Source organism: Rosa chinensis, chromosome 3 (assembly GCF_002994745.2).
Source record: "Rosa chinensis cultivar Old Blush chromosome 3, RchiOBHm-V2, whole genome shotgun sequence".
Classification (NCBI taxonomy): Eukaryota; Viridiplantae; Streptophyta; class Magnoliopsida; order Rosales; family Rosaceae; genus Rosa; species Rosa chinensis.
In genome coordinates, this window is record NC_037090.1 from 43,231,485 (window position 1) to 43,254,615 (window position 23,131).

The 23,131-nt window shown below is 38.6% G+C and overlaps 1 protein-coding gene across 1 annotated transcript; it reads left to right on the forward strand.

The window, feature by feature from the left end:
• Positions 1-4,042: 4,042 nt before the first annotated feature.
• On the forward strand, positions 4,043-5,681 carry LOC121052326. The gene is made up of 4 exons (XM_040517063.1): positions 4,043-4,151; positions 4,233-5,035; positions 5,140-5,217; positions 5,306-5,681. Exons 1-4 carry the CDS (start codon positions 4,043-4,045, stop codon positions 5,540-5,542), a joined length of 1,227 nt encoding a protein of 408 aa, XP_040372997.1. The 3' UTR covers positions 5,543-5,681.
• Positions 5,682-23,131: the final 17,450 nt, after the last annotated feature.

The following is a 23,131-nucleotide window of genomic DNA, read 5'->3' on the forward strand; positions in this document are numbered from 1 at the left end:
TAGAGATGTGGAGAACCATTTACCAACTCAAGCAAGCCAAGCTGGAGGTTTGGATCCAAAAGATCAGGGAAAGCAAAAGCTTATAGAGTACCACTCTAGTGGGAAAAAAACTTCCAAAGGTGACCAACAAGCATCAAGTGGTTGGGGGCAGTCAAGTATAGGACAAGGAAGTAGTGGTATTGGTTCAACAAGTGGTGTGCAAGGGTCAGGTGTGGTGCAGGGGACAATTGGTGTAGAATGTGAGCGTTCCGGTCTACATGATATAGATGTGCTGGACTATCTTTAGTCCTTTGGTGGTGGTGAGGCTAATGGGGGATTTTATGAAGGAGGCAGCGAGGAGGCAGGTTCAAGTGAGGATGAGGATTATGATTATGATCCTCAATTTGATGATGAGGATTATGACCACTATGGAACTGATGATGATGATTGGCTGGAAGAAGCAGTGATGGAGGCAGCTGCAAAAGGCAAAACTGCAAGGCTGGGATCAAAGGGTCAAGAGTCAAATGTAGAGGAGGAAGTAGGGCACTTTTCTGATGATGAGGATATGTTTAGGGAGGATGGTTCAGATGATGAGAGGCTGCAATATGCCATTAATTCTGATGGAGAATTAGAGGATGTGGGGATTGAATTCAACCCCATTACTGATATGAAAAAACCCAAGTTTTACTTGGGAATGAAGTTTGCTGATGTGAAGGTATTGAGGGATGCCTTAAGAGAGATGGCAATTCAGGGTGGATGGGAATATGTCTATATCAAGAATGATAAGACAAGGTTAAGGGTGGTGTGCAAGGAGGATAACTGCCCACTTTTTTTTGCCTCGAAGATGCAACATGAAAGCACTATTCAAATGAAGGAGTATGTTCCTGAACACAAGTGCACAAGGAAGTTTAACAATAGCATGGTAAGGATGAGGTACCTCACTGCAAGGTTCAAGGACCAGATTGCTCTGAACCAAGAGATAACTCCAGGTCTAAGTGTTCTGATTTGTTTCTAACTGCTTATGGCATTAATTCTGATGTGTTTTGAAACTTAATGAATTTGTTTGTTTTTGCAGATTCTCTAGCGAAGATCATGTCAGCTAGCATTAGAGCTAGGGTTTCAAGGTCAATGGCTTATAGAGCTAAAAGAACTGCCCTATTGGAGGTTGAGGGATCCATTAGAGAGCAGTATGCTAGGTTGAGGGATTATGGGATGGAACTGCAGAGAGTTGATCCAGCAACATCCATCGACATAAAGTGTGACTTCAACAACAAAAAGAAGCTACCCATTTTCAAAAGAATGTACATTTGCTTAGGAGCCTTAAAGAATGGGTTCAAGGCTGGGTGTAGAGCAGTGATTGGGATGGATAGAGCACATCTTAAGAGCTGCTTTGGGGGTCAGCTTCTAACAGCTGTGGGGATTGATGCCAACAACACTTCTTGGGTTGTGGCATATGAAATGGTGGAGCTGGAGACAAAGGATAGCTGGATTTGGTTTCTTGAACTGTTGGTGAAGGATTTGAGTATTGAGAATGATGGTGACAAGACCCACCCTGGATTTCACCCTGAAATCCGAGGTGGCCCTGCGGGGACCACCTTAGAGATAACTCTACCAAGAATTGGCCGAATCACCCCTAAAGTGGACTACCCAAAACATTAACTCACAATATATCTGAGCCAAACGAAGAAGTGCGGAAGCTATTCATCAACTATGCCTCGAACCATGTATGCCCGACCTCAACTAATAACGCCTGCACACTGGGCATTAGAAACCGAAAGGCCCAGGGGAAAGTAGATGAAAAACGTTAGCGTGAGTGGACAAAATAAACAATTTAAAAGAAAAAAGATTTCATACTTTCCCACATTTATTCATTTAAAAAAAAAAACTCGATGCATGCACAAATGGTAAAACACATTTAGCTTTAACTCCAAGGATTTCAAAACGGTAAACCGACTAGCCTCACTAGTCACAACATTTGAAAAATATATCGTAAAACCGAAATCTCGTTTCAAAGAAGATAAGACCAGCCCCGCTGGCTACAGTGAAAATCGGACTAGCCCCGTTAGTCAAGCAACGATAAGATATGGGGAAGAAATATCACCATACGAAAGAAGGGAGCCTCCCAGGCTCGGGTCGGAGTGTCCCACACTCTGGAGCATCCCATGCTCTGCTCTTACTCACCCACGAACACATAGTAAGCAGGAAGGAGTACTAATAGGCTAGCTAGCAATAAAATATAGCGACCCAGGTATGGCGGGTAAAAACCATTCAAAATCCAGTAAATCTAAAAGGCTTCCCCATAAGTCCCGCGAATAAAGAAAACACGGGTACGATTCCCAACCGTACTCGGAAATTCTCGTAGTAAGTCACAAAAATCAACAGCGTGTCCCACACGCTAAAAGAATAATTAAATCAATCGTTTCCTCGACAAAAATTTCCATTTAAAAAATCCAAAAACAATTCATTCCCGAAATCACTTTATAATATTTCATAAATCTCAAAACCCAATCAAATCCGAAATCACTTTATAATCCGAAACCAAAATCCCTATCGATAGCAAATCATACTTATTTCGAAATTTGCAATATCCTTTTAAAACTTAGAGCCAAAATCATTCTGAAATTATAACCGAGATAAATCAATTTATATTCTCAAATAATAAACGTAATAATTATTTACGAAATAATATTGCATGCATCACTTCAAATCAAAAGTCTACTCACAGTACTATTGGGCGACCACGCAAATGAGTTCCTTCATCTAGCCGTAGCTCGCGACATTGCCCTGTACATAATTATATTTCCGTAAACGGCAATCCGATAAAATAAATACGAACCTAAACGAAACCTCGAAAATCCCTATCTCCATTACTTCTCAAATTCAACTCAAATCACACCCACAACACCAATTCCTCAATCTACATATTCCACAATAAAAACAAGGGAAATCTTCCCACAATTCAATCACAATACTCCGAACTTTGGAAATTCACAATCAATTCCAACCTCCTCCAAAATTCACCAAACTTCACATACAAACTCTACAACATTTATAGGATTTAATGGACTAAAAACTAGAATCAAAACGCTGCCCTACACGCTGCAGCTGCCGCCCACAGCCGCCACCGCCACCAGCTCCAATGGCCACCAAATTTTGGCAGCACCATCATCTCATTAGACCCAACAACTTTCTCAACTGAGACAAAGTCAGAAAATGAGTAGAAGTACCTCAACAATTAAGGAGAAGTTGAACCCGATCGGTGAATAGTAACCCAGAAATTCATCTCTTCGATTCTTCCTCCACTCTGCAAATCGTGGCTCAAGGCTAGGGGCAAAACGATCATTGGCGAAAACCGAACCTTCGACGCTGGTTTGGTGGCCGGAGACGGCCGGAATCGAAAAATATCGGCATTGACCACTTCTACTACAGTGAAACTTCAAGGACCCGATGCGTCGTTTTCCGGCCAAGCCGCCGTGAGTTACCGCCATGGGGAGGTTGGGTAGGAGTAGAGGAGTCCAACGGTGCCACTCGTTCGTCCCCAGGTGGTCGGAATCGTGAGGTGGCCGGAGTTGCAGAGAAGAGGGAGAGAGACGCGGGGAGGAGGAGAGAAAGAGAGAAATGAAAAGTTACCGGCTGCCACAGTAAAAATTCAAATATATACTACTTACCATGAACAGTAATTTTCACATTTTCGCTTATAACTTTCTTATACGAACTCCGATTTTTACGTACCACATATGCACGCGCTCGGTTTAACGTCCTCTACAACTTTCATGAAGAACATTTTCTCAAATTTTGACCCGAATAAAAAGTCAACTTTTAGGGCCACTAAAAGTACTAAAACGACAATAAAAGTGAAAGTAAAGATCGTTTATCGTCCAAATGACTAGTAAACCGGTGAATTCAGGTTCGGGACGTTACAGATGGTGCAGGCTGGACTTTTATTAGTGATAAACAGAAAGGGTTGAAACCTGCCTTTGAGGATGTTGTTCCATCTGCTAGCATCAGATTTTGTGCAAGACATTTATGGACAAACTTCACTAAGTTGTTTCCGGGAAAGGTCATGAAGGACCAGATGTGGAAAGCAGTAAAGTCAACAACCTTGCCTTACTTTCTCAAGGAAATGGAGGAGATGAAGTCCCTTGATGTTGATGCTTATAATTGGTTGACAGGTACTTAGTCTCCATTTAAGTTTCTGTTTGAAGTTTATGGACTATTGCTAATATTTACTTATGGAGTTTCTTTATTTGCAGCACCCGAGAGGCCACCCAAACATTGGTCCAGGGCATATTTCAGAACAGGCAACAATTGTGACATCCTCATTAACAACATGTGTGAGAGCTTTAATGCCCTTATTCTAGAGGCAAGGGGTAAGCCTCCTATCACTATGTTTGAAGAGATAAGGATGAAGTTAATGAGGAGGATTCAAATTAGGAAGGACAAGATGGCAGCATATCATGGAAATATCTGCCCAAAGGCCAGAAATGTGATTGAGAAGAATAAGGTAAAGGCTGCTGAAGATTGCATTTCAACATTCAATGGTGGGAACCAAGCAGAAGTGGAGAACATTGAGGGTTCCAAGAATGTTGTTGACCTTGCTGCAAGGACATGCAGCTGCCGGAGGTGGAATTTGACTGGAATCCCATGCAAGCACGCCATTTCTGCAATATTTGGGAAGAGGGAGGATGTTGATCACTATGTGGCAGATTGCTACCTCAAGAGCACATATATGACTATCTACTCAAACTTGATCATGCCTGTTAATAGTATGGATATGTGGTCAACAAGTGAAGAACCAGCAATCTTACCTCCTCAATACTCAAGGCAACCAGGTAGGCCAAAGACTAAGAGAATCAAGGATCCTTCTGAAAAGCTTCAAGATAGTGTTAGTAAACTTGGAAGGGTGCAAAGGTCACTCAAGTGTGGCAACTGCAACCAAGTAGGACATAATGTCAAAACTTGTCAGAGGCATTTGCCTCCAAAAGAGAAGAAGACTTCAGCTGTTTCTAAGAAAAGGAAGGAAAATAATGAAGCTGGTCAAGGTTCTGGAAATCAGGTATACAACATATTAGGTGCACTTTTTTTTGTAGTTTCAATTGCATAGTTTATAAGTTAATTGTGTGACAAGCTATTATTTCATTTGGCTATTGTTTGCTGCAGTCCAAGAGAGGAAAAAAGGGTCCTATGACTGCCAATGAGTTGAGGCAGAAAGTGAAGGAAAGAGCTGAGTATCAAAGGGTATGTTCCCTGCCATTTTTACTCTCTACTTGACTCAAAAGTGTCATTTTCAACTTAAATTAACTCTCACTTGTTCATGTGTATCCAGAAAAAGTGGGCTGCACAGAAGGCAGCAAGCTTGGCAGAAAACAGGTGTGCCCCAACAAGAGGGAGGCCTAGACAAGCCACATCTGCCCCAACTGCCTCAAGGCATGTTCAAGCTACCTCAACCACCATTACCTCAAGGCCTCCACAAGCTCCTAGGGCATCAACCAAGCAAGTTGCAACACCAACAAGATCATCCCAAAGGATCAGAGAAAATTCTGGTAAGGGAGAGGGAAAATAGGTCTGCAAATTTATCAAGTATTAGGCTGCCAACCAAGTGAAGTTTAGACATCCTTTTTTTGTGCAACCTTGTGTTGTTGCACTTGGTTGCTAGCTCTAATCTTTTGATAAGATGATTAGAGCTAAACTACTAGCTTATAGAACAGTTCTTGAGGATGTAATGCTCTAGTTTTTGTTTTTTTTTTTGTAAATTAGAGCTTCTTCATTGGCAACCTGCAGATTCTATGGATTGATTTGAATGAAATGGCAGATTATTGTACTTGTTCATTGGCTTGCTGCAGATTCTGATTCTTTTTTTAGGATTCTTTTTGTGATATTGTGGCAGATTACTATATTTCTTCAAAATTTGGAGTAGGTAATTTTGAGGGAATATATGAATGAATTTGGAGTGAATTTAAGCTGCAGCTGGGGGATAATGAAGGCAAGGGTTACTTTGGGCATATTACCAGTGACTTGGATGCCAAAAGTTGAGTTGGCATGGATAGAAACGCCATGTCAGCCAGTTAATGGCAACTTTTAACGGATGGTTAACAGAAAGGACCTATTGGTCCTAAATTTTGAAGTACAGGGACTAAACGTGTGAAATTAGAAGGCCAGGGACTGAAGTGTTTTTTGGACAAAAGGTCAAGGACTAAATAGTATTTAATCCTTAAAACTAACTCTGACTACTTTTCCTAAAAAACACCAAAAGAATCCCTATTTTTTAGCAATCCCTAAAAAACACAAAACAAATTCCTAAAAACCACCAAACTAATTCCTACAAAACACTAACACTTATTTTCGGCCAAACTTAATTCCTAAGCTATTATTTTCGAATTAACTAAGTTATTTTCAGATTATTTACTAACTATTATTTACATTAACATGCTACCTAAAATCCTAAATCGATTTACCCAGATGCACAAACAAGAAAAAAAAAAGAAAGATAGGGGGGTTTTGAAGATCAAAATATAAATTTTCAGAAAACAATAAAGAACAAAAATATTTTATATACATAGGTAGGAAAAGAAGAATTTATGGAAAACAATTCATCAAGAACTAATCAAGATCAATTCATTCATGCATCTTATCTTAACCTTTATTAATCACCATAGAACGCCATCAACCAAGACACAAAGATCAAAGCAACCAATGTCCCTTTTAACTTTCTTTCTTTAATCAATTGAATTAGCAAAGCACCAAGACAATCTATTTTGAAAACCCGACATCACACAATCAAAGCAACTGCGTTAAAAATTTATTTTCAAATCATTAGGTTTAAGAAAGAGTTGACAAACATGCAAATCCAAGCACTCAAAGCAAGTCAAAACTTATCATCACATGCATAATCTGATTTCGACTCAAAGCAAGCCTTTACTACTTCATTGAATTAGGGTTTACAAAGCATAAAACCTAATTACTAGCTATCGTGCATGCAAGTATTCCTATGTTTTGAACCAAGACAATAGTCACATGCGAATTCACACAAAATCATATTATCATTCTATCAATTCAGAAATTAAGCAAGATCAAGAACACATGAACACATCAAACATTGAAAAGAACCATCTAAATTGAATCCCAAAAATCAGTTTGTCACACCATAGTTTCGGTTTACACAACAGAAATTCCAAAGCAGAAATTCTAACTACAAGAAAGACTAAACAGTGAAAATACATGGAAAACGTGGTATGAACAACCCTTGATCACATCCCAAAGATCTAAAGCAGCTCCAAGGTGGTGCACAAATGATGATCACGGCAAGGAAGGTGGATGGTCATGGAAAAGCTCCTTGAAGATTGCGAAAAACCCGAAAACTAGAGAGAACAAGTGAGAAATCGAAATTGTGGAGAAAATTGTTAACCTTGAGACGTCAATGATAGGAGCATAAAATGCGACATTTATAATGTTTAAACCCTATATTTTGCTAAGTTATTTCCTTTATCTTAATCAATTTAACTTAGTTAGTGTTTTACAGGTGTAATGGAGTCTCAAAGTCCAAAAATGACTAAGGAAGGCACAAGTGGCGCAGAAATGGAAAGAAATGAAGAAATGGAAGTTTGCCCAGTTTGACTAGGAAAAGGAATCCCAGTTGGAGTAGGAATCAGAAGCTGACTTAGACTCAAACTCTTAAGTCGGGGAAATTAGGAGTTCTACTTGAACAAGGAAACCCAATTCTACTCTAGATAAGGAATACTAGTTTGACAAGGAGTCCCTGTTGAATAAGGATTACTCAAGAAGGTTCTGGAAGAGTGTAGAAGCATCTTGGAAAAGGAAGCAGTATTCAACTAGGAAACCTACTTACATATGGAGTTCTACTTGCACTAGGAGAGCCTTGGAACGTTCATGAAGCATCTAGAAGTCTCAAGAAGATCATATGCCGTGCACATGAGGAGGAAGTCTCAAGGAATTCGGATTTCCAAGTAATGTGGAGTTTGGATTTCTAGTTGAGTTTGGATTGGAATTGCCGTGATATTCTTGAAGGTTCTAGGGGGGTCTTGACGTTTCTGTAAAATATTATTTGGACCTAATATTATCTACATTAAGTAAATAACAAACTGATTAAACTTATTACAATAAATGGAAAATATATGAATTATCTACCTAGACACCTAATGAGCTTTGGTATGTCACTCATATGGTTAGCAATCCATTTTGATAAAGATAAATATCTAATTAGTTGATATGATAAATTATAACATCTGTCAAATAACTCATTGGCTAGAATCAAGGATTCTTTTATGGGAAGACCTATCTAGCTTGTATATATAGGTGCTTGAAGTCCCTATTCACTGTGTGACAAAACATTCAGTCATGCCCCATAAATAGGAGTTAAACACATAGTTGAGTAGAAGATTTCTTGCGTGTGGCTACTTGAAGTTTTGGAGCTCAGATTATTTGTGTTGAATAGCTGTGTTGCTGCTACTGCTTTTGAAGGAATGACTGTTGTGCATGAAGCAGGTGATGCATCTCCTCTTGTTGTATTCTAGCTCATATTGTATTGATCATCTGGTTGTGTTTATGCATTTTGTGAAACGATCTTGGTTTGCTCATTAAGTTAACAAATGGTATCAAAGCAAAATTTCACAATTCATAAATCATTTTTAGAAGATCAATTCATTGTATTTTGAACTAGAGTTTTGTGTTATGTTGAATTGCAAAACGTTTTGGGAAATTAAGGTTTTGGTTAACAGGCCAAGAAAAAAAAAAAAATTTCAGATTAAGATCGCTTTTGGGAATTATTGCTTCCGCTAAAATTGTTGTAGAATTGCAGTCGCAAAGGTTAGGCCTTCTGAGAACCATGTTTCGATTCAAAGCTTTAATTCGTTTTCTATTGAATTACAAGAACACTAGAAGCATTCCCGGCGTGCACCTAGGCTAGAGTAGATGGTGACCGGATGAAATTTAAGTTTTGGTGTGCTTGTGTCTCTGAATTGAATTGAGTTGAATTGAAACGATTTTGTGCTTTCTCTATGATTGCTTATGGATGGTTGTGCTTAATATTTTGGATTCTGCTAACACATATCTGTGATTGAACAATGATTATATGATAAATTGATGAATGTTTGAGTTAAGAAGTTCACTGTCTCCTTGTAAAAGTTGTCATATTTTCATTGAGAAAATTGCAGATTGAGTAAAGTTTCTTTTCAAGTGCCTTGATGTCTTGAATTGAATTTAGTTAAACTTTATTTCGGTCACAGGTTGTTGCAAATAAAAATAGGCATGTTGCACAAAGCAATTTCTGTTATTATTTGCATTTGATCATTAAGATAAAAATAACCTGGAAACTTGTGTTAATTGTTTTCAAACTGTGCTTACTCGTGTCTTCCAAAGAAGTGTTAATATAGCATAGTTTGGTGACAAACAGCTTCACACATGATTTTGAATTCATATTTTGATACTTAAAGACTCTTCTACTGTCATAAGATGTTGATTGTCTTTTTGGATAACTTGAGTTCTCTAATTATGGGGTGAAGATTCAGAAACTTAAGTACATTATTTCTACTGCTACAAAAGTGTTGCCTAATGTGAAATTCAGATTTGGGGTATTTTCATTGACATAGTATCTTGTGGTACTTGTTGCCATTATGGTTGATATTTTGTTTTGGTGTTTTATGTGTTTTTGAACTGCTTTTGGAACTAACACATAAATCTGCAGAAATATTGTTAAATTGAAACTTTGTATTTTTTGAGTTTTGAAACTGAAACTTACAGAATTTTTCTTTTTGACTTTACTCATTAGGAAGTATTTACATGAACCTCAACAATGTTTTGATGCTCACTGGAACAAACTTTAGAGCCTGGAGAGATTCGATAGAGCGTTATATGATGATGCATGAGAATATAGACCTAGTCTTTCATGAGGATGAACCTGAGGCATTAACTAAAGATAGTTCAGCTGAGGAGATTAAGGCATTTAAAGCCTGGCACAGGTAAAATAGAATGGCCAAGAACACCATTAGGAACACTATGTCTGACATTGTAAGAGGTAGTGTAGAAGAACCTTACTTGGCTACTGACTATATGGAGGCCATTGAGAGAAAATTTAAAGAGAGTGAGAAAACAGAGGTTGCAAGATTATCTAAGGTTTTCCATGAGCTGAAGTATGAAGGATCTGGGGGAGTTAGAGAGCACATAATGAAGCTGATCCACATTAATGCTAGGCTCAGGGAGTTACTGATGGGAGTGAATGATAGCCAAGTGGTGCATGTTGCACTGCATTCTTTGCCAAATACCTTTAGTGGGCTTAGAACTAGCTACAATGCTCTAAAGGGTACCTGGACCATAGATGAGCTCATATCTATCTGTGCTGATGAAGAAGATAGAATTAAGAAAGAGAGAGAGCCTGCAACCTCTGTGAACTTGGTGGAAAAGCCAAAGAAAAAGAAGAACAAGCTTAAGGTCACCAAAACCATCACTAAGCTATCTGGAAACACTGCAGCACCTAACACCACCAAAGCTTTTAAGTTCAAGTGCTACTTTGGCAAAAAAGTAGGACATATGAAGAAAGACTGCTCAGGTTTTAAAGCTTGGTTGGTGAAGAAGGGTAAGAATTTCTGAAGTACTACATAAACTTTTTCTTTAGAAATTAATTTTGTCAATATTGAACCTCACACTTATTGGTTAGATTCTGGCTCACCCTTGCATATTACGAATTCTTTACAGGGATTCACAAAGAAGAGGGCACTAAGAAGTGAGGAAATCAATGTCTGTGTGGGGAATGACATGAGGGTTGCAGTGAAGGATATAGGAACCTTAAGACTAGATCTAGGTTTTGGAAATTTTTTAGTTTTGGATGATGTTTATTACATTCCCTCGATTAAGAGGAATTTGCTTTCTATGTCTCTTTTGGTTAAGGCTGGTTGTTGTTTTTACATTGATTTGGATGGAATAAAAATTTCTAAAGGTTCCTTGTTATATGATTCTGGTGTTATTTTGGATAATTATATGAAATTGAATTGTTCAATACCTCAACAAGTAATCTCACTTGTTGAAGACATAAATAACACATTAAGTAACAACACCATCACATGTGTTAAAAGGACCTTGTTCAATGATAAATCAGCTTACTTGTGGCATCGGAGAATAGGCCACATTTCAAAAGAAAGACTGCAAATATTTGTAAAGAACAAAACACTTCCAGAACTAGACTTTTCAGACCTAGCAGACTGCATTGAATGTTTTAAGGGTAAAAAACTTAAGAAAAAAGACTGCTAGCAGAAGTGAAAAACTGCTAGAGTTAATTCATACAGATATAGGGGGTCCCTTCAGGCATAGAACAATAAGTGGAAATGTTTATTTCATTACATTCATAGATGACTATTCAAGGTACTGTTACATCTACCTATTGTCAGAAAAATCACAGTCACTTGAGGCATTTAAAATTTTCAAAACTGAAGTTGAAAATCAACTAGAAATGAAAATTAAGACTGTGAGGTCTGATAGGGGGGGGTGAATTTTATGGTAAATATACTGAGCAAGGACAACAAAAGAGGCCATTTGCTTTATATCTGCAGGATGTATGTATAAAAGCTCAATATACAACACCATACAATCCCCAACAGAATGGTGTGCAGAGAGAAAGAATAGAACTCTGTTGAATACAGTAAGAAGTATGATGTGTACTTCTGGGTTGCCAAAATGTTTTGGGGAGAAGCTTTCAGAACTGCAAACTATCTTTGCAATAGGTCCCCAAGCAAGTCTGTGGATGAAACACCATTTGAGTCTTGGTGTGGTAGGCAATCTAGTCTGCATCATTGCCATGTATGGGGTTGTAAAGCTGAGGAAAGAATTTACAATCCCAATTTAGGAAACTTGACCTTAAATCTGTAACTTGTCATTGCAAATTATCTTTGCAATAGGTCCCCAAGCAAGTCTGTGGATAAAACACCATTTGAGTCTTGGTGTGGTAGGCAACCTAGTTTGCATCATTGCCATGTATGGGGTTGTAAAGCTGACAATCCCAATTTAGGAAAACTTGACCATAAATCTGTAACATGTCATTTTATAGGCTATTGTGAAAAATTTAAAGGTTATAAACTCTATGCACCTCACTATTCACCTAGAATTTTTGAAACTCATCAGGTTAAATTTCTGGGGGAGAGTATTTGCAATACAAAATTTAAAGATTTAACTGATGATTTTAAGGAAATTGCAGAAAGTGAGGATACAGAAATAGAAATGCCAAACTTTAAAAATAATGCAGAAACTGAAAGTGAAGTTCACAATGAAGCAGATGGTGACTTAGAACTTGAAATCTAAAATGTTGAAGTGGCTGTATACCAGATCAAAATGTTCCTGAACCTCAACAAAATGTAGCTGAACCTAGAAGATCACAAAGAACTAGGAAGCCAACTTTTGGTGGTCAAAATGATATTTATGAGGTTTATCTGCAAGAAATTGAGAGCACTTTAGCAGATGATAATGACCCTGTAAATTTTAAGCAAGCTGCAGAAGGTAATGAGTCAAAACGATGGAAGAAAGCCATGGATGCAGAGCTTGAATCCATGTATAATAATGAAGTGTGGGAGCTTGTGAAGCCAGATCCAAATCACAAGCCTATAAGTAGCAAGTAGGTGTTCAAAACTAAGAGAGATGCCAAGGGAAATAATGAGAGACATAAAGCAAGGCTTGTAGCTAAAGGGTTCACACAAAAGGAGGGTATAGATTTTACAGAAACATTTTCACCAGTTTCAACTAAGGACTCTTTTAGAATCATAATGGCTCTTGTAGCTCACTATGATATGGAGTTACACCAAATGGATGTAAAAACAACCTTCTTAAATGGTGAACTGGAGGAAGTGATATACATGTCACAACCAGAAGGCTATATTGAAACTGGAAAAGAAAACTTAGCCTGTAAGCTTAAGAAATCTATATATGGACTTAAACAGGCATCTAGACAATGATATAGAAAATTTGATTTTGTGGTTGCATCTTTTGGTTTTACAGAAAATCTAGTAGATGAATGTGTTTATCTTAAAGTTGTTGGAAACCAGTTTTTTTTTCTTATCCTATATGTAGATGACATTCTCCTTGCTAGCAGTAACATTAAGTTACTGAAAGATACCAAAATATTTATGTCGAATGATAGGAGCAAAAAGTGTGACGATATTATTGAATATGTGCCCCATTTTAGCCTTGTTTCTCCCTTAGTTTAGTGTTTTGAGTCATTAAGTCATTTTGAGAGTCTTGTTGAGTGTTTTGAATGAAATAGGCAGAAAAAGTAAAATTCATGAAAAATCCTAGCTGGATCAGGATTCCTCACTGTCGACTGTTTTTGCGGTCTTTACATTTTAATTCCCTTTATTTTCTCTATAAAATTCTGATATTCTCCTGCTTGTTGTAGGAAACCTTGCCTGGTGGAACTCTTGGAAACAGCAATGATGGAATCATAAAATAAAGCATTTAAGACATTTGACCAAGCAATGAAGAAGGGAAATAAAGGAGAAAGACATTTTCAGTTGGAGAATAAAGGAGAAAGACGTTTTTCAGTTGGGGAATAAAGGAGAAATATGTTTCAACTGGAAAATAAATAAGAGAAAGACGTTTCAGCTTGTTAAAAGACCCCATTATATGAGGAATTAAGTCCATAAAGGAGACGTTTCAGTTGGGAAATTAAAGGAATTATGATGCAATCCCATCCATCCAATGATGAAGGGTATGATCGACAAAAGCCAACCAATGCTCCCCTATAAATAGGCAACGTCCATAATAGAATTTGCATTACTTCCCAGCCAAGATCACTTCCTGGCCTATCACTTCCTTGCCTATCACTGCCTGGCCAAAAACCATTCCAAGACTGCCCAATTCACTCCTCAAACCTCCATCTCCTACAAGAGCGTGACCACCATCCATCCATCAATCTACGAAGCTCTTAGGCGCTGAGTCAAGGACGCTCCACCACCATAGTAGAGACGAGTTCATCACCTTGTTGCTAAGCCGCTGAAGAAAGCTTCAACGTGTAACTATGACTCTACTTACAATTTTTGTTTCGGTTTTGTGTGTTTGGATTTGCGAGTTGTGTAATTGGAGACATGAAATTTTCAGAATATTTTTATTAATATTTTTGAGATTTTCAGTTTATTATTGAGTTAATTTCGAGAATTATTTTATGATGCATGTTACAATCTTGTGCCCTTTTACTTGTTTAGGTAATTTTCAGAGGTAGGTTCATAAGTTTGCACGCTAGAATAACGATGAGAGTTCTTATGTGTTTTCTTAATTTGCCAAGAGTAATTGTTATTTGTTAAGGCGCTGAGTTAAACAAGTAGCAATTAGTTCTAAAAAGTGGTAAAAACTATGTTCAATGGTTAAACGATTCTGGAAATTACGTGTTAAATTCTATGTCTAATGGTTAATTTGCACGTGTGAGTTGATTCGAGGGATAGATAATACTACTAGTTAAGAGAATTTTGCTTAGTGTTTTCGAAAATTAGTAGTATTAGGCTTGGTAAGGACTTTTCCGATTCAAGCCTACATTAGAACGAATCAGATAAATGGATTGATCCGCTGAGGCTTTTCATTTTGGCTCTTAGCTAGGCATTTAAAATGGGCATGTTTTTGTAGCATGTTGAAATGGATTTTCTGTTTTTACACTTAGTAATTTTCCGAGTGGTATTGGTCTAGGTTAGGGAAGTCGACCATTGTATATAGTTTTATTTGTTTCGTTTTTATTTTAAGTAGATTAGGAACCAAATTCCAAAACCCCCATTTTATTTTTTTATTTTTTTAATTGACCTTTTTGTGTAGGTGTACCCTACAATCCCCGGACTGAACGATCCCTACTTATCCTATACTGACAACTACATTTTGCAGGGTTAAATTGTGAGGTTATTTTAGCCGCATCATCGAAAATTTTTGATATGAAGGATCTGGGAGAGGCTTCTTATGTATTAGGAATTGAGATAAAGAGAGACAGAGCACAAGGTTTATTGGGATTATCTCAACAAGCCTACATTTCAAAAATACTTCAGAGATTTGATATGGCAACTTGTGCTCATGGGGAGGTTCCAATATCTAAGGGAGATAAATTAAATAAGGATCAATGCCCTAAAACAAGTGTTGAGAAATGGGAAATGGAGTCTGTACCATATGCTAGATTAGTTGGCAGTCTCATGTATGCACAAGTGTGCACTAGGCCAGATTTATCCTTTGCAGTTGGCATGTTGTCTAGATTTCAATCTGATCCTGGACACAAGCATTGGACTGCTGGCAAAAAGGTATTGAGATACCTACAGAGGACTAAGAGTCACATGCTTGTGTATGAGCGTGTGAAGAAACTTGAACTTGTATGCTTCACAGACTCAGATTTTGCAGGCAATTATCCTGCATCAACGAAGTCAGAAACTAACCGTAAATGGTCGAAAACTACCTCGCAAACAGTGAATTACTGTTCAATCCGAGTTGAACCAAGTTTCACGTTAATCGATCCAAACAACCACCACAGATCGATCCAGGAGCCTACTGCGAGCTCCCCAAGCCTAGTTTGAAGCTTTGCCGATGTCGGAGATCGGAGAACTGATCGGGTCCGAATACACAAATTTTCGCCGCCTTGTTGTGCCGTCACCACTGCGAATAGCTGCTCTATGCCAGAGGGAGGATCGCACGGCGGGGACGAGCTGATCTGGAAAGTTTCACTGCCGGAGACCGCCGGAGCTCGCCATAAAAGTCGGGTCGGGTCAAACGGATATCTTCGATACTGAAGGTGCAGCGGAGAGAGAAGAGAGGGGAAGAAAACGTTCCGGAAATGGTAAATGGAAATTATGAAAGAATTTTCGGATTTTCTCTATTTATACTAAAATGGAAACTTTTTCTGAAAGCCATAACTTCCTCATACGAACTCCGATTGATGCATTCCGCATGTCCACGAACTTGTATCGATGCACTCTACAACTTTTGTGAAGGAAGTTTTAGGAGAATCTCAACGTATCAAAAGTCAACCTTGAACCCCCCCCCCCCTAAATCCACACTTTTCGAATATTTATTCGCCCGAAACACTACCGCTCCATCCACGAGCCACAAAACCGACCAATAACCACAAATTAGATTCCGAAAAATTCTCGGAAAATAAATACGAATTTCCGGGGCATCACATTCCACCCTCCTTAAACAAATTTCGTCCCAAAATTTAAACGTACAAAACCAACAAGTACGAATAAACTCATCCAAAAAAATCCAATTCTGATTCCCCTGCAAGAAAAGCACTCATTCCGAAGCCTCCATAGGATATGGAACTAGTCAATTATCCCCGATCAAAGTTTCTCTGTAATCCATACAGAAAGCAATCCAAACACTAACAATGATCGCCACATCTTCTATTTCAACAACACTACGATCTACCACACTGGATCCATTGTAGGCTTCATCATCGGAATAGACATAATAAAATATGCCGCACCACATAAAATCTTGGAGATAAGGCTGACCTAAACATCGAATCTCCACACCTCAAGGTACAACATGTGTCTAGCTCAACAATCGATATAGGTACCTTACCTAATATCGCAATTCTAATGCACCCTACCATTCCACTTGGAGGTAATCTAAACATCTCACCTGTTTCAATCACGTACCAATGCAACAACAATTCTGCAAAATTACAGCACTATGCCCAACTACCTAAGAGCCCAGAGTCCTGTCCTCACAGTATCTGCATCGATATACCAATTATTGCAACACTTTTATGCAAAATTTAAAATTACATTTCATTTCAAATCAATCGATAAACTCAAGGTTTTGCCACAGTCAACTATTTGCAAAATCACAACAAGCATTCCAACTATCTCCGAACACAACAAGATGTGATTCAGCCTCATACGAACTACCCATCAATTGTCACATGGTATACATACAAACAAAGTTGTAAAAGACTCCTCTGTTACAACAATGAAAAATGCATCATGCAACATATCACATATAACAGTATTTTACAAAAGGAAGTCACACGCAAAAGTCTAACTATAGACATCAGGCAAAGCCTGTCACAGCACATAAAGGAATTAGGTTCTCCACTATCACACTTCGCCTTAGTAAGAAAAGTCTTAAGGCTGATAAGACACCTCCATTCCCTACACTTTGTTGAAATTAGCATCCACTCAGACATGCCCCAAAGACTACTGTCCCTGCTGATTCCCTTGTCCCCTATCCTGCTGCTGGGTACAATCCCTTGAGAAATGCCTTGTCTGGCCACATGTGAAGCATGCCAAGTTCTTCGGTTTGGAGCATGCCTTAGCGGTATGGCCAATCTCCTTATAGTTGTAACATCTCAGAGGTGCTCCCTGCCCAACAGGTGCAACCCTAGCAGGTGCAGTCACTTCCCTATCTGGTGCATGCTGATGAGTCATGCGCCTCTTCCAGAACCCACCCTGATCGTTTGTCCCTTCACTGTTGTCAACAGTTGCCTTTCCCTTCCTTCCGAACTCCCTCTCAGCCAACTCCTGCTCCTGGAAAGTCTGGTTCTCCTGCTCAATGGCCATAGCCTTAGCGAAAATAAGCTCCATCACCTTCAGTTCCAGAACAGCGGCATCTCGTCGGACCGAAGCATTCAGCCCTCGCTGAAACTTCATGGCTAAACTCTCAGCATCCATTTGTCTCACAAACCGATACAACCTTAAGAACTCAGCCTCATACTCCCTCACACTCTTAGTCCCTTGGACTAACGAGATGAATTCCCTTTCCAACTGCTCCCTCACCGAAGGCGGAAAGTATTTCTTCCTGAACAGTTCCACAAAACCATCCCAGGTCATGGTGGACACATCCATAACTCTTTGTGTGCCGCTCCACCATACCCGTGCATCGCCTTGGAGCATAAATGTCGCAATCTTTCTCTTCTCAATGTCGTCACAGACGACCATCTCGAAGTTGGTCTTCATGTTCTCGATCCATTGATCTGCCAACATGTGATCCGTACCTCCTTGGAATGGAACTCCTCCCAGCCTCGAAATCTCCTTTGCCAACCTCGACAAACGAATGGGATCTACAACATTCACAACCTCCACAGCAAGTGGAACAAGCAACTCAACATTCGATGCCTTGACCTCATTCTCGAATATCTCTTCAACAGGAAGAGGAATCCTGCCCCTACCTTGGGCTCTACCCCTGCCTCTGGGTCTACCTCGACCCCTAGCTCGGCCTCCTTGTGAATCCATAACCTAAGGAGCATAACAACCTGTGATTAATACTTGTACAACTCCCAACCACAAGTATAAGTCAATGTTAGGACTAAATTTACCACAACACTACGTCAGAAGATACAATTCTATCCCCTACGTAAACAAGAGTTAAATCTAAAGGTCCTCATTCCTCAAAGGATTACAACTCCTAGAAGCTAATTTAAGCTCCTACACTTTGTTCACTGAGCCAACACTACCCTGAAGACTCACATTCCAACGCTCATTGCATACCCAATGACTACATCAATACCGAAGAGTATACGATGGGGATCTGCTGCAGACGGGCCATCACTTGAGGAGTATTGATTATCACCAAATATGCACCTTACGCTCTGATACCAAACTGTCACGCCCCTGACTTTTAGCACAAATAAAAATTGATATATAATACCATAATTATACATGCGTAATCGTTCAATCATCAATACAAAATACTTGGAAATCTTTTTCCCCCTTAAATCAAGTATATGCTCCCTGAACCCACTATGTCAATATACATTGGCTCCAAAAAGTTATATATTACACAAGCTTACGAATTAAATTGTCAACACAAAATAAAATGTAAATGCTCCTCAGAGTTTACTACACAACGGAAACCCTTATCAACGGTAAAGTCAGAAAAATGGCTTCCTACCGTAAAGCTGCAAAGGCGCTACCTCAACTTCAACCACGATTATCTTGACCTGCAGAATTAACTCCTACACCGTTTGAATAGTGCATCGGGTTGTCACACAACAAACCCGGTAAGCTTTTGCAAGCCCGTATGAGTAACTCAAAACTACCACTAAATAACTTACCCAAAACTAAGGAAATAACTCACACCTTGATTTTCCTTACACCAACTAAAGAAAGCAACTCACACCTTGTTTTCTTTAAATTCACGAAATAAGGAAACCAACTCACACCTTGATTTCCTATTCAAATCACAAAATAAGGAAAACAACTCACACATTGATTCCTTAAAAGCACGTAACATAGAAAGCAACTCACTCCTTGGTTTCTATCAAAATGTAACATAGAAAGCAACTCACACCTTGATTTCTATCAATCGTACCATAGAAAGCAACTCACACATTGATTTCTATCCATCGTTAATAAGGAAAACAACTTACACCTTGTCCCTTTAAAAACCGTTAATAAGGAAGCAACTCACACCTTGTTCCCTAAAAACACGTAATCTCATGAGTTAGATATAACCTTGCACCGTTACCCCATGAATCACAAATGACAGATAGACTAGAGCTCTAATTGAATTTGTAACCACTCGTCCAGCCAAATACGTGATTACCTGATATTCTGCCCAAGGTCATAGACCTTCATTCCTCGGACTTCTCAGTACCTCAGAATAAAACATTAAAGAAGTCACACATGACTCAAAATGTTACACAAATCTCAACGCTTTTCAAAACAAATCGAAATCAACATTTCCACAATCATTTGTTTTCCGAAAAGCCACAACACAAAACAATAAAAAGCATCATTCATGCATATTGTTTTCATAAATCAACAAAATCCAACAAATACATATATATTTCACGTAAATATATATATATATATATATATACGTAGTCATCTGCTCAGGAATGCCTACTAATACCAACTATAGTTTGCAGTTAAATCAATAACTCTCAAAACGATAAAGGTAATTCTGTTCTTAAATGAACCTTGTGAGATTACTCATCTCAAAATTCCCTCTGCATCTTCACACCACTAGACTACTCACAGAATGCACTCTGTCAAGCACCTAAGGAAAGTACAGCCTTGATTCAGTCAATGGAACACAAGGAGTAACGTTCAAAACCCTAAATTGAACTAAAATTCCCAAAGTGACACCAATTGAGGCGAAACCACATCCGAGACAACCAAATGTCTCCGGAATACTTCTACGATCGATATATCCAAACCACAAGTCGATTGGACGCTCGGATCCTCACGGATCAAATAAATCGAACGGTCTGAAACTGTGAAAATCAAAACAAATTCATATGAACTCAAAAAATTGCGTATTATATATCGAAACGCTCGTATCAACGAGTAGAAGATATATAATACCAGAAACAGTCCCTTACATGGCCGGAACGCTGCAAGAACGCCACCATAGGCGGTGGAGCACCGTCGCCGGCCAAAACTCAATATTTCACAAAACTTCCAACATCAAAGATGTTCATCTCAGCATGCTTATCAATTTTCATAACTAGCACGAAGTTAGAAACTAAGCGTAAATGGTTGAAAACTACCTCGCAAACAGTGAATTACTGTTCAATCTAAGTTCAACCAAGTTTCACGTTAATCGATCCAAATAACCACCACAGATCAATTCAGGAGTCTGCTGCGAGCTCCCGAAGCCTGGTTTGAAGCTTCCCCGACGTCGGAGATTGGAGAACCGATCGGGTCTGAATACACATATTTTCATCGCCTTGCTGCGCCGTCACCACTGCGAATCGCCGCTAGAGGATGCCAGAGGGAGGATCACACGGCGGAGACGAGCTGATCTGGAAAGTTTCACCGTCGGAGCTCGCCGTAAAAGCCAAGTGGGGTCAGACGGATATCTTCGATACTGAAGGTGCAGTGGAGAGAGAAGAGAGAGGAAGAAAACTATTCGGAAATGGTAAATGGAAATTATGAAAGAATTTTCAGATTTTCTCTATTTATACTAAAACAGAAATTTTTTTCGAAAGCCATAACTTCCTCATATGAATTCCGATTGACACGTTCCGCATGTCCATAAACTCGTATCGACGTGATCTACAACTTTCATTAAGGAAGTTTTGGGAGAATCTCAACGTATCAAAAGTCAACCTTGAACGCCCCCCCCCCCCGAAATCCACACTTTTCAAATATTTATTCGCCCGAAACACTTCTACTCCATCCACGAGCCATGAAACCGTCCAATAACCGCAAATTAGATTCCAGAAAATCCTCAGAAAATAAATACGAATTTTCGGGGCATCACAATATAAGACATTATGGAGCTCTAATGTAGGTGTAAGTCTAACCGAACCAGTTCCTAACACAAGGAAGGCTTCACCATTTGCATTGGTAACTTTAGACACAGGTGGTGGTGACAAGTGGGTAAAATAGGATTTATCATAAGTCATATGGTCCGATGCCCCAGAATCAATGATCCAGGTATCTTCCCCAACAAAATCATAAATATGTAAAGCAACACCAATCTTACCACGTCCAATCATGGATACAGAAGGATTACCAGCAGTAGTTGTGTGATCTCGTCCCTCCAAACCATAATAATCAGGATTTTGGACTAAATGAGCTGTAGCATGTGCTTGTTGATTAGGTGCTGGTTTTCCCCAAGATGCATGATATCCATTCAGCTTGTGACATTTAGCTTTAATGTGCCCTAGCTGTTTGTAGTAGTTGCAGAAAGGACGATTTCTAGTAGGTGATGTAGAGCTAGACTGAGGACGCAACTGTTGAGTATGTGGTGGCACATATTTAGGTGGTGTAGGATTAGACTGAACTGTGAGACTAGACAATTCAGAGTGAATTGCCTTAGCACTCTCTAGTTGAGCCTCATCCTTGCGAATATGATACGCTTTGAGCAAGCATATAATTTAACCATATAAATATCATTAGTAGTATAAGCAAGTAGGGATCGTTCTATTCCGAGGATTGAGGGTACACCTGTTATTGTAAGACAAATAAACAATTAAAATAAAAACAAAGTATAATACTTACACATATATACATTATTTACGAAATTAAAGGGGGGTTTAGGTTTTTGGTTTTCTAAATTTAAAAGAAAGAGATAAAACTAAGTATAAACAAAAACACAAATACAAGAATGAAACATAAGAAACAAAGATCAAAACCAAGTTCATAATTGAATTCGAATCAACCCTACAATTGTTCTTCCAAGTCATGAGAAAGAAGTTGATCATGTGAAACATTTGAAGCAAACGATTTCCCATATTTTACTTCCCTTAGTGAATTAATCTAAATGAAAGCACCTAGATTAATCCTATCAAACATGCAATCAAAGTCTAGAAAGCTAGCAAATCATAACATGTTCAACGCAATAAACATAGAGGAAGGCTATCAACTCAAGTGCACAACTTAGTATGAATAAGTTCATCTAATTGCAATCCTCTTCAATTAAATTCGACCTTTGTCCAAAGCCTTTACTACTTTTGATTTAGGTTCACAAAACTATTAGGTGAATCGTTTACCTAAATCTAGCACCAATTACATGCAAATCCTATAATTGTCGACCCAAATAAGATAAACATATAAAAGTTTTCTGTAAAGAAAATTTAATTCAACAAACTCACATAAGCAACTTTAGAATCACAATCATAGGAATCGAAAATTTATTTAATCATAAAATTTCAGAATTAAACTTTGTTGAAACATTATTGTCAACTAGAAACAATTCCAACGAAAATCAAACAAGGTTACAAAGAAAGAGGTTGAATTACACCGTGGATGGAGATGAGGATGGAGGATGAAACGGTTGGATTCTTGAATCTCGAAAGCAAGATTCAAGGTGGAGAATGGATGGTGATGCTCACGGCTCCTTCTTCTTCTTCTTCTTCCTTGCTTGAAACGTTGAATGCACTAGAGGATGGAGAGAGGAAGACTTGACGTTATGAGTAATTTTCTGAATTGTGGGATGTGTGAGACGTCTAGAGGAGGGGAGTATATATAGGGGACGGCAAAAATTGGTCTCCAAGCCGTGATTCTTCTTTTATTTTCCTCGGAATTAATTTAATAATTCCACATAGCTTCCACCAATGATAATTTGCCAAGTAAGCCCTAGTGTGTCATCCAACCAATCATAAAACTCCAAAATGATTCCCTAATATATTGTTGCCTAAATTGCATGAATATATTCTGATTTTTCTCTTTTATTTTGGCCAAAATACCTTTAGGGAATATAGGAATGAATCTAGACGCATTATGAGCTTTTTCTTGATGTC